General features: G+C 42.2%; 1 protein-coding gene across 1 annotated transcript; it reads right to left on the reverse strand.

Moving 5' to 3' along the window:
• Nucleotides 1-500: 500 nt before the first annotated feature.
• LOC144097783 (cathepsin L-like peptidase) lies at nt 501-12,033 on the reverse strand. Its single transcript, XM_077630416.1, has 7 exons — nt 11,922-12,033; nt 10,093-10,235; nt 8,009-8,200; nt 6,978-7,169; nt 5,908-6,073; nt 2,907-3,012; nt 501-600 (listed from the first exon to the last, which is right to left on the reverse strand). Exons 1-7 carry the CDS (start codon nt 12,031-12,033, stop codon nt 501-503), a joined length of 1,011 nt encoding a protein of 336 aa, XP_077486542.1.
• Nucleotides 12,034-12,786: the final 753 nt, after the last annotated feature.

A 12,786-nucleotide genomic window follows, 5' to 3' on the forward strand; every position in this document is an offset into this window, starting at 1 on the left:
GACTCTTGCTGCCTCTGATAGGTTTTGGGTCAAAAAGCAACTTGCGCCAGCCTCATTGATTCATGCCCGGAATTCCTCATTCAGTTTAGAAAGCACATAAAACTCTACTGGTTATCCTTTCTCGAAGTTAGTCTAGCGTCCACAGCTGGTATCAGTTGGGTAAACTGCTCAGACATCTGCTAGCTCCTTGGCAATTCTTGTGCTTCTATTGATGCTTATAAGCGCCCAAGAGGCGATTACAACGGCGATGGTAACTTGCCAGGTCTTCGTGTTGGTAGGTTTTCGGTGCTGCTCTAGAAGCAAACGTCACAAATAAAAAGAAATATACTTCTTGCTGTTTTCGTTATACAATTCTTTATCATCGTTTGCAACGATCTACGGTCCCATGAGGACAAGAAAGAAAAAGTAATGCCGACGGCACTTTATTTTTCCAATACATTGCCTCATAAATAATTTATGACCATCCTGCCTTGATGCATTTCCGTGGCTAAAGGATTAGCTCAGACTAGGGGGTAGACGGCGTCAGTGGCGATGCCGCAGTGGTTGTCCTTGTCGCGAGCCATGAGGATGTAGCCGTTTTGACCAAAGCTTTTACCCCAACTGAAAGCAAACAAACGAAAAACATTTTGTGCCAAAACGCACTGTGCGTTCATGATGTATGAAAGTAATTTTCAAATAAGCAAGTATCGCAACACAATTTGATCCCCTTGCTAAAAGTTGTTTTTTATTAAGGCCGACCCGACTAGAACTAGCAAGTGGCTATTTCCGCTTATTAAGGCGACGAGGAAGTAGCGCAGCTGAGTCGTCTCTTCAAATTGCTGAATAGCGAATATTGACTGCATTACAATAAATGCTGCATGAGTATAAAATCACACTTTCCGGGACGCCCGCGGCGCCGCGGTTTGCGGCAAACAGCTTGTCTTCAACACAAGTTGCTCCGCATAGGAAACGTGGGTATTTAAATCTGAGATGAATGTTTTTGCACGAAAAATTGATATTTTGTGCTTGAGCGAGGATTTATTTTCACGATAATCGCTGATTCACGCCCTTCTGACGGAGCACTAAGTACGCCACGGCAGTCTTGATGCTTGTTGAAGGGTACCGGGGCAAACAGAGATATCTGTAAATGACCGAGCTTTGAACGCTGCTACTGACTCGCGTCCGCCACACTTCCGGATTCGACAGACGCTAGACATCAATAAGGCCAGTGCAGAAATGCGATTGCCATCCCAAGGATGCGGCTGTATCAGGTCTGTCGGTTAGCCGTAGGAAGTTTGTTTCAAGTGTTAAGATTGTAAAACCTGCCTGCGCAATCCTGCTGCACAATTCTAAGGCAGTACTTTTGCGGTACACTGACTCCACTGACTGACTAATACCCGTCTTGTTCACGACTGGCAATTGGTCATTTCAACCAGTGGGCAACCTCCCCTTTCCTTCTTACATCATGTTGTTCCATGCGCCTGTGAAATACACTTCATGCGCTCAAGTCTCCTATTGCCGATCTTCCCCGAATAAAAATACAATGTCATGTGACGCATGGTTTGTATCTTCCTCGTGGCAAGAATTCCGTTAGCTTTTTTTGCAATTGTTAAGAGGTTCATGGTAGATATGTTGGTGGTTCGTGGGATTTCCCTGCAAATACACTGATAATTGTGGTGTGTTGAAAAGACGCCGTATGATTCCGCTGCTTTCATTTAGAAATTCTATATTAGCACGTTATAAATTGCTCAAATTAAGATCTTATCAGACATTAAGCGGCCAAAAAAACGCGCTTACTTTACAACAGGACAAGCCCGGGAGCACGCGATTACGAAGATAGGCACAGCAGTCGTAGTCGCCAAAGCAGTGTTTATTTTTCATGGCAACGATGCGACGCGCTGCAGCATTCAAAATTTTCAGGGGGCACTTAGGCTCCTGCTTAAGATATGGCGCGGCAGCGTTAATGTCGTAACGCCCATATATGCGGAATTGGTCATTCTCTCATTTCAATTCTAGGTTCCTGGGAGTCCTCATACCACTCTCTCCGCAAGAGTGGGGCTTGTCCGGCCCGGGCTTCTCTTCCTGGACAACCTCTCGAGATCATTCATTTATTTAACTGCCACCTTCGAGGGTGATCAGTTTGATCACAATCCTGTGGGCAGGCTGTTATAACGCCTGAAATGTCACGTGATCTAGGTGGCCCACTTAGGTTGCTCCTTCAGCATGTGACCACCTGGGCTATCCTGCGCCATCTTATTTTTCGCTCACAGCGTCGACACCTCTGACGCCAGAATTTTTTGGGTAACAGGAGTCATAACGCTAAGGCGTTAAAAGGGGTACACAAACAAGAGGCCGCGATGGCTTTAACCAGTGCCGTCATTGAACTTGCTGCATTGTGGAGTTTATTTCGCTATATGAACAGCGAGAACATGGACAAGTTCAAAAGCGCTGGCCGGTTAGTTTGGTCAGTGGTTGTCTTGATGACCGACCTCTTCCTTTAACTTTCACTCACACGTTTTATAATTTTAGTTTTTTTTTTCATAATTCGCTTACCTAAAGATTCTGTTTTGATTCATTGCTTCAGAAAAAAAAACAAAACTTGCAAACATGTGCTAACATATTCATGCTATATTAGTCCGCAATTCAGGATTAACAATGAACAAAGAATTGGGAAGATGCCTGCTAGTTTAATCTGTTTATATATTTTTCTTGCCGAGCCGGCCATCCTGATTGAAGATACCCGTGATTCCGCCATCTTTTAAGTGCATAAATGTGATGCTGCAATCACTGTAATTTACAGTAGGTACAATGAACAAAGCATCAAGTGTAGGAATTTTAAGGAGCTTAATAAGCCGCTGGGGGTAAAGTAAAACCAAGCATTTGCGCTACAATGTTTCTATAGTCTTGAGTTCTAACAGGAGTTTTACCTGTTTTTGACGAGCCAATACTTCTGGCCGTCCTTGACACCATAGCCCACCAGTAGAACAGCGTGGTCCAGGTGCTCCTTACTGCACTTAGGTTCGTAATACACTCCTGCAATTAAAGCACGAAGTGACTGTAAACAGCAGACCCGCTGCAGATAAGGTGGCAGAACCAAAGGCTCAAACTTCCGCCCTCAATATACATTGACCGGGTGGGCATTGATAAAAAAAATATCTTAAAGCACTTCACTATATTTTATCTATGAGGGCAGTATTGACACAACATGAAATTACCTTCATATTGACCTACACCAAGTGGTAAATTTTCTCCGCGGAATTTCTGAATCAATTCAATTCAGTTCAATGAAATTGTTATATTTCCATACAATATATGAAGGAGGCCGAGGAAGAAAGCTCCATGGCCGCAGCTTGAAGAGCCCTCTACCTCATTTACAAACGACAGTACAGCTGTGAAGATGGCGCCATCTCTGCGGTGGTGAAGGTAATGTTTGTTTTTCTCCTTTCCTCTTTTGATTACAATATAACTTTTCAAAACGTACACGCAGGTCAGTAAAATAAATATACCTTGGTCAATCTGCCTTGCTTTCACCGAAAAACTAATTTTAAGTAGCAATGGTCTTCAGATGAATACTTCTGGAAATGGGTGCTCAGATTACAGTCAAACTGATAGAAAGAGCTAAAACATCAGACGCTTATTTCAGAAAGCAAAAAGTTAGAAATTTGATTCTAGGAAGGGTTTGAATTCTATGGAAGCTAAGCTCAGAATATTTATATCTAGAGTTTCTAAACTGTTGCAGAGTGTAGGTAAGCAGAGGCGAAGCATTCGAAGACCATAATTTGTTCTTGTTCGATTTTCTGTGTGTTGTGTGCAATGCAAAGATTCTGCTTGGCGTGGATTCAAAATACTTAATTGTGTTGCGTTGCTCTTTTATTGCATAATGAATGTTGAGATTCATTTGAAAGCTAAACAATAATTTGTGATTTTATTGTTAATTCTAAGCAATAACTGTGGTTGTAATGTGAGGAATTTTCTAAAGGTGTTTACTTTTACAATTCACTGGTCTCGATATTTTGCTCTTTTTTCTTTCCTCCTTTTTTTGACACAAGATATTATTTTACTGCTCATTCCCCTCCACGGCAATAATTATTCGCCACTGCAGGGTGTATTAAAATAGTAAATATCGAGCTGTAAATATCTCAAAAGCATTAGTGTCTTCGTCGGCGTCGTAGACCGTGAGCAGAAGATCTACGAAAAATGTCCAGAAAAACAACCTAGGAGGCCAGTGGGCCACCTTGGTCACGAGACCGGGTGGCGTCCTCACAATCAGCTCACCGGATTGAGAGGACTACAAGCCATGACAAGTGGTAGTTAAACTAATGATCGGTCACGAGAAGTTGCTCGGGAAGAACACCCACTGCGCTCGGAATGGTATTAGGATTTTCAGGGATCCAGTAGTGTGAAGTAGAGAATTTTCAATTTCGTTAAATGGGCAGCAACCCATTAACTCTTCCCCGTCAGACCCTCAAGGCGGCGCTCAACTGCCCCCTGCAAGTTTTTTTTTCGTTGCATCTGCAGTTGGCCGCGAAATATTAAAATTAGGGGCTGAATAATGCTTGATATGCTTGATATTATTTATTGAAGTGCCTCGCACATGTTCTTTCTCCTCATGCATCTGTTGTGCGCAGACTCAGCAAAAGGTGTATAGTTGGGTCACAAAAAATTGCCCTTAGACTTCCTGTTTACACAGTTTCTTGCTGAAGATTGCAATGCCCTGTATATGGCCTGCACTGGGCAAGCTGAGGGTGCTTATGTGGAAAGGAGGATAGGAGAGGATGAGGTGAGAGAGAATGTGGGTGTCCTCAGCGGCCACAGCTGCGAGAATTGTTTGGTCGCTAAAAACAGCTCTTTCTTCTCTTCAATGTACTGTCTGAGCAGTAAGCGAATTGAAAATTAACTGAGAAATGACGATAACAGTAAAACTAGCCATGGTAGCTAATTTGTTTTGCTATTCGGCTGGTGATCCAAAAGCAGGGTGATTGAATAGAAGCATAGATCACAAAAATAACCATGTACTTTACTCCATGGATGGTAGAAATTAATCCTAACCCTATGATTGCGATGTCCCTGATGTCCCACTCGTGAATTAACGACCACAAATCCTACAATTAAAAATTTCCATATGAGGAGTAGACCTCAGCAGGAGATCAATATGGCTGTCTACACGTGTATTCTTTTGAGTAACCTCTCATATATGTCGATAAAATGTGCAGCTGAAACTTAAGACATTTACTCTAAATGCATTCTGCCCTGACCAGTTCGTCTACCTTAGCTTTTTCTCCTTTAAACGACTCTTCTTCATAACGTGCTTTTGCTTTGAATATGACAGAGCGTTTCTACAGGCTACGACATTTCTAAATATGTGTCTTTCGTCCAAAATTGACGTGAGCATAATCTTACATACAGTACACGTTAAGGGGTACATAGAAAAGTATTTGATTTCCTGTGTTTCTGAATTTGGAAGAGGTCTGCGGCTCTTGTAATGATGAAAATGAGTTAAAGCACTAGTGTGCAACCTGAATAATTAATCACAAATGCTTTCGTGCTGGCAGTTTCGCCAGCTCTGAACTGCACAATAACGTCGTAGTCGACCTGCCAACCGGAACTAACCCATCCATGATTACTCCGCCGTTGCCGGTAGGCATTGGTTGTTCACAGGTGGGTTCGGTGAGGTCAAACATTTGCGGCATAAGCATCTACATGCCGCTAGATATAATTAGAAATGCCGAGTGGCTCCTCAGGAAGCATTGAGAATCATACTGAATAGTACGAGTATAGCAGTTATGTTATGCTGGCTAGAAGGCATCTTTTTAACGCCATGAAACAAAGCAGATCATTTGTTAGCATTTGAAATTTTTGATCTCTACCCCTTTTACGTAAAATATTCCTTGCATGCAGTTTTCCACAAAGAACAGGAAAAATGTTTACCTCTTTTGTAAGAGTGGAAACTCTCATGTGTTGCGTCGATAGCAACCGAAATGGGACCAACAGTAGCGACGGCCATCTTCAGGTCGGCCTCAGAACCCTCCTTGATTTCTTTGTAGCCTGTGCAAGTGGCCCCGACGTCCTTCTTTTTGAAGGTGCAGTTTTGATTCTGCACACAAAATGTTTTCGCGTAACTAAAGGCGCCGTTTCAGAGCAGATTTCTTATTGAGAGAACAAAGCGGAGAAAGGATTGTAAGCTTTGAGTTTCTGTTGCTGAGACATTGAAGTCAAAAGACATGAAAGATACCTCGGTAAACAAGCGGACGAAGCGTTCAGTTGCTGAGCCAGAGTTAAGGGTTTTAAAGCCGGTCGCTCTTGATTGATTTCCGTTGAGGTGAAATGCGAGGATACCATGTGTGGAATTTTGCTTAAACGGCAAGAAAGCCCAGGTGGCTTAAAGTTTTGCGCTGCATCCGATTGTCAGACGTTTTTGCTCTATCGCGCGGAAGCAATCACCGAGTGGCAAAGTAAAATGCGCGTACGAAAACGACCATAGCTGTTTTATGAAACTTAACTCCTCTGGAAGTGGACCTCTTTTCGAGCAAATACAATGTCAGTTCGGCTTCTAAATGCTGCCTTTGTTTCTGCTTATGTGTGTTAAATAGGGCATAAAATCCGGCTTTCTTGATTCGTCTTTGACGCACAAAACGTAACTTACACAAGGCTCACAATTCATGCCCGGAGTTTCCCTATGGCACCTATACCGCGCATGAAACGCTGCATTGTCTGTGCTGGTACGAGTGCAACAGAGTGGAATCAGGTTTCACTGAGTTACCTTTGACGCAAAAACGGATTTTACGTGAGCCTAATATATCCGCGGCTGTAACTGCATCATGACATCTATACAGCGCATAGAACGCCTGTGGCTCTCCTTTTCCCAAGTTAGCTTATCGTACAGCTTGTCTTAGATTGGTAAACTGACCGCTAGTCTAAAACCTCCTGGCCGACTGCAGCTGCTTCTACTTCGCACTATAGGCACCCAAGCGGAGATTAGAGCGGTCATATCCACTTACCTTGGCTACGTATGGGTAGCTTTTTTCGGTGTCGATACCTTTGTTAGCCTTAATATACTTAAAAGAATTGTCTGGGCGTCCTCCATGGCATCCGACATTGTGGAATTTCCCGGAGCAGTCGACAAGGTTTTGCTCGCTTAGCGAGACGAGAGTTCTAGTCTTGAGAAAATGATGGCCCTCCAGAGATCCAGTCTGCGTTGCGCAATCGATAAATTCGCAAAGCAGATAATGTTTAAAACGCTCAAATTGTTGGCAAGGCATAAATAGTATGGATGAAATGATCCTGGTGAATACTATTATGAAGTGCAGAAAGTGCCGACTTCAATTTTTTTTTAATGAAGACAGCTTTCAGTGCGCGCCGAAGTAGGATTTCAGCTAGGATTTAACAACTTGTCCCCTTGCGTTCGTGTCACGCTAGAATGCCAGAAATGGTGCTCACTGCTAGTGTGTGCATTTATGCCTTGCAAATTCAAATCGCCTACATCGCAATGTATTGACACACTCTAGACGTAAAATACCTCACCCGTGCATCGAACAGCATGAGAAGTTAGGTGCACCTTTTGCCAGGCAGTCACTCATTTTGTTGGGTATTGTTATTCTGATAGGCGAACACACTCAGAATATTTCGAAGCTTGGCGTTGTAGCTTGCGCAGGCATTCGTCGGAGCAAGGCTGCCCGTCCGAGTCAGTTCCAAAGCCAGAAAAAAAAGTTTTCTTCGTGACTTTGAGGATTATAATAGGGCTATATGTAGCAATCGCCACGGCATTCAGCAGTATATTTACCGCTAATAGACAGCATCATCTTAGCAGCATCTGAAACTACACCAGAAGATTAGGTTACACAGTCTCATGATACATATTTATAAACATCGGAATGCTTAAAAAGGTTAAAAAGTAAGCAGAAACACGGAGCGAGAAAGAGCTTGATGACAGAGGGCGCTGACTATAGCACTGGAATGCTTAAGAGCTGAACACAGCAAGCATGCAAGGATGGCAGTGTGGCAGTTTTGTTTATGACCATTGAGAGCTTACGGCGCTGAAAGCCCAGCACGATTGACAGTGGCCTTGGTTTTTGACGGGAGTTACGGCCCCCTTTGTACGCCAGTCGACTGTTTGTGGCAGGCTACTGTCATTGAGGTCAGCCGGAGGCACGTAGGTGGATCCACCCCTTCTAGTTCGCTTTCCGCGGTAGCCGTTCATCGTCTTAACGATCTCGTCCGGCCGCTGCGAACAGTGAGATAAGTTGTTTATCCTAACTGACGTGTAATCCACATCAAACCTGAATCGGTTTATTCTATAAAACTAGTGTAGCTTACGCAAAAGCTTACAAATACATTCCATATCCTGTTCGTCTTGCTTCGTCGCCAGTTAATAAACACAGACACATTAAACGGATAGGCGGGTGACAATGTCGGTGTTTCCGTAATTTAACAAATTTCGCGTGTGAATGTTATTCCGTTTTTTTATTACAACTATGTGCCGTTGCACAATCCGTGAGGCAAAATGGAGTTTGTGAAACAGCTGTGATTTTTTTTTTAAATCCTGCTCTCAAGGTTCGGTTTCGCGTGCTTTGTAATATCTTGACGGAGAGGCCAAAGAATGCGCTTGGAATAAAAAAAAGTTCTTTATTGTGTCCTGCTATTATATACCAACCTGCGCAGAGATTTCAAAGAAATCTGTCTCCTCCAACCACACAAAAAGCATTTGATGAAAACTTTTTATACAACATATTCTAAATATTTTAGAGAGAGGACATGTAGATTGGTTTCTTGAGAACACACCGCTTAGACTGAATGTATTTATTTGACGAAGTGGTCCCGTACGAAAATTCACCATTGGTGGCCAGTGTTCTATGTACGGAAAATACTTGGTACTGTGGTGATGTTTTGTTCTGCGGCTCATACTCAAATCAAGAATTAGGATCTTCAAGGGCTGTTTAAATAAAAATGCACTCACTGAAGGACAATACATCACAATTCTATTGGACCCGAATTTTAAACCAGGTGATTTTCTTTAAATATCAAATATTTGTATTTTACACACTATAAGAAATACGTTAGTACCGGTGGTGTTTCCAGCATGGTGGACAAGGGCTTGATCGAGCACAGTATTTAGAGGTATTTAGTTTTTTGGATTTAGGGGACAACATTATACTGCGAACAAAATTTATGGCTGTGAAAATCGAGGTTGAGCGTCAGTTTATACATTTTTTTGTTTTTAAGTAAATATATTAGAAGACTTGTTGATTCGATGGTTTTTGTTATTGGTTTATTAGGGTTTAACGTCCCAAAGCGACTCAGGCTATGAAGGACGCCGTAGTGAAGTACTCCGGAAATTTACACGACCTCGAGTTCTTTAACGTGCACTGACATCGCACAGTACACGCGCCTCTAGCATTTTGCCTCCATTTTGCCACGGCCGGGATCGAACCCGCGTCTTTCGGGCTAGTAGCCGAGCGCCATAACCGCTCAACCACCGCGGCGTTGAGGTTTTTCGTGCTGCACATCTAAAAATGATGTGTCTCACATTTATAATCCAGACAATGCAAATGTGGTTTTTGTATTTCAAGAGGTAGAATGCTATTTGAACGTGCTTTATAACGCTTCTTTTTGTGTTTGATATTTGGAATAAAATTGCTGAGAAAGTAAAATAAAGAAATTCTGACATCGACATGAAAGATTTCGATTTCGAAACACATCCTTGCCTTCTAAGTAACACTTGTTGCGGGGCAAGATGGTGCATAGTTCTGTGTACAAATGTTAGCGCAAAAATAAGAGACAATCACAAGAAAGGTGAACAGGAAAAAAAAGGTTGCCTTCTAAGTTTAAATTAGAAACCTCATTAGTGAATAAATCATCTAAGTATTAAGCTATATGAGATATATGACGACCGCCTTGCTGTACAACATCGCTGCATCTCTCAAAGTTCTGTCAATAATTGTTTATCACTGAAGCAACAGGGCGTATTCGAAGCGACATATTACGTTTACGAGGTTTGTACCTCTGTTTGCACACGGTTACACAGTCTGAAGACTATCAGCAACAAATGTTCTTGCCCAATTAGAACCTTATTGTTGCAATATACAAGGTTTGACAAATATTCCACGGCTTACTCACCATGTCAGAGTACTCGTTGATCCCGAGTTCAAAAGAGGACAAACCGTTTGCAAAATTTTTGTTGTGGCTTGTGATATACTTGTGGTTGTCGGCAAATATTTGATATTTCTCTTTTTCTTCAGCAGAAGATTTGTATTTTCTCCCTGGCAGACAAGTGAGCGGAGATATATGCCCGTTTATTTCCATCCCATTAAGGTTGTTCGGATCCGAACATTTTGAAAGAATTTTTTTTCCATGCGAACTTCGTTTATGGGCACATATGTAAAATAAGAAATCTGAATTGCTTTATTGATGGTTTATAGTGAGGGCGATCTTTACTTCCAGCTCAACACTTATGTACGCTGAACCAATCCCTCTTCCATTATATTCCCACACCATTCTCGCATAGTTGCTGCAGGGATAAATATAAAAGTTTTTTGCTACGAGAAGTTCTATACTATCACTGGTAATTAATTGAGTGTATATTTGAAACGTTACTTAGCCTTCAGTTTAGTTACAAGCTGAAGAAGTTAGTTGTGAAATAGTAAGCATAAATTCGCCAAAATTGTTGCCAGAAAAGAAAACATGACGTTTCGGGGCCGGTACGCGTCCCTTGATGTCATAGTGCGCTGCATGGAATGACGATTAGTTAACTACGATTAAAATTGCGCAGTGACTGACTTAGATCTCTGAAAACTTTTCATGGGGTCTGTTAAGAGCATGCTTCATATTATGGACACGAAAATATTCTAAAAGAAGGCGCGATGATAAATTTTTTGCTGGCCGTGGCGCATTCTTCGTCCCAGTTAATAGCGTGTCCTGTTGACACGCTGTGTTCTGCCAAAGTTTCTGTTTCCGTTAATGTTTCCGCTATTGACGTCGTTTTGATTTTTTTTTTCAGCCTTTGTCTCAAGTTTTCTATTTCGCGAATATAGGCTGTGTCACAGCCTTGACACGGTACTTTGTACGCCACGCCAGGGTATCTGTGCTGGCTAGTAATTTGTAGGCAGGTACATGAGAAATCTTAATGCCATAACCTTTTAAAATACGCGACTGTGCTTCGTTCAGCCTGGAAGCGTACGGAACACTTGCGCGCTTGGTTTTTGCGTCTATCTGTTTTTGGCCAAGACAGGAAGCGCCAGCGGTGTGCTCTTGGCCTTTTGACAAGCTGCTGAGGATATCCGCTTTTTTTGCAAGTCTTGCTTTATTTTGTTGATTTCGCAGGTGTGTTTTTGGGGCTCTACCTTAGCTTGAACGCGCGATTAAAGGGCGATTTGGTGACTGACCTTTCGTGTCCAATGTGATGTGATGACGGAAAGTTAAGGTACATTTCGGCGTGCATATGTTTTTGATGCAATGAGGTTTCAAGTGTAGTTTTTCTGGACGCGGGCACCAAGGAAAGGAGTTTTTTGGTTGATTTAGTCCTGTACGGTAAATTTCATTGTCGGCTGGATTTAGTTTAGATGCCATAGGAAAGGCTGTACGTCTTCGTGATGTGACGGTTTGAACGTGGAAAAGGCTGCGCTCTCAATGGATTTTAATGCAATGTTAGCACAGACCGCGAAAACAGGTGATTTCCTTGCTCTTTCGGTAAAAGCAAATTAAGTGCTGTGGCGCAGACTTTCCTCGTTCAACGGAGTCCTTGAAGGAAATGTTCTTGCAGCACTCTACTCCATATACACAAGAAGTGTATATGGAGGCAGAACATTGTAAGTTTTCTTTATTCGCGGAGTGCCCCGAAGAGAGTTGCACCTTGCCAGCAGTAAATTGGATTTAGTTGAATGATCTTCACGGCTTTGTTAATTGTCTAGTGATAAAAACAATTGCGTTTTACACCATGCAATACTCACCATATTTTGCTTTGAACTCCTTCCATTCAGCTTGCAGATCCTCGTTTTCTGCAGAATAGGCGACAGCAAGAGCAGAAGATAGGATCAGCAACAGATTCATCATGGTGGACATGATGGAGCGAGTTCCGCACAGGAAGGGTGGGTATATAAAGCGTTGTCTGCTCTTTGTGGAGATATATTATGCAGACTTTTTCAAACGCCAGAAACGGTATTGTTCTATCATGAATACATTTAGGTCTTGTGTTTTTAGAAAAGTACTTCAGATGAAAGGAGAATTTATGACGCATATTTAAATCTCACACTAGAAATGTTGTAGAATTTTCTCCACAATAAACTAAACATTATTTTTGTATTCTTTACAGCTCTATACTTTGTGAGAAAACAGATTGACAAGCGTTTATCATTCTTGCTTACGTTCCACGTCATTCACGACGCTAACTTATCCCAATTTCGATCAAGAGTTTTCGTCAAATCGCGTTTACATCAATGGGCGTTTTTGCACCTTGCTACAGTTAAAGTTAAAAAATGCCACCAAAACCAGGCGCAGAGTTTTTTTATCATTAAAGTCTTGTTTAGTTCTATCGTTATGTCTCTCCATCATTACTAAAGGTGATGCACACCTAGCGTATGTTGCGAATCAACACGCTCACCAGATAAAACCTGCACGCAAACTCTAAAATTGGGCCTAATTCATTGATTCCTTGCGAGTCCTGTCTGCGAAAGATAGAGGTGTAACTTGGCGTTTTTGTGTCTGGCCTTTTGGGATCCAAAAAGTGCGGCAGAGCCACTGCTTCTGAAAACCGGCACCGTTTAAAATACATTCGAGTGGAAGTGTGATATTTCCATGGGAATGCTTTAAGTGTGT

Source organism: Amblyomma americanum, chromosome 7 (genome assembly GCF_052857255.1).
Source record: "Amblyomma americanum isolate KBUSLIRL-KWMA chromosome 7, ASM5285725v1, whole genome shotgun sequence".
Lineage (NCBI taxonomy): Eukaryota > Metazoa > Arthropoda > Arachnida > Ixodida > Ixodidae > Amblyomma > Amblyomma americanum.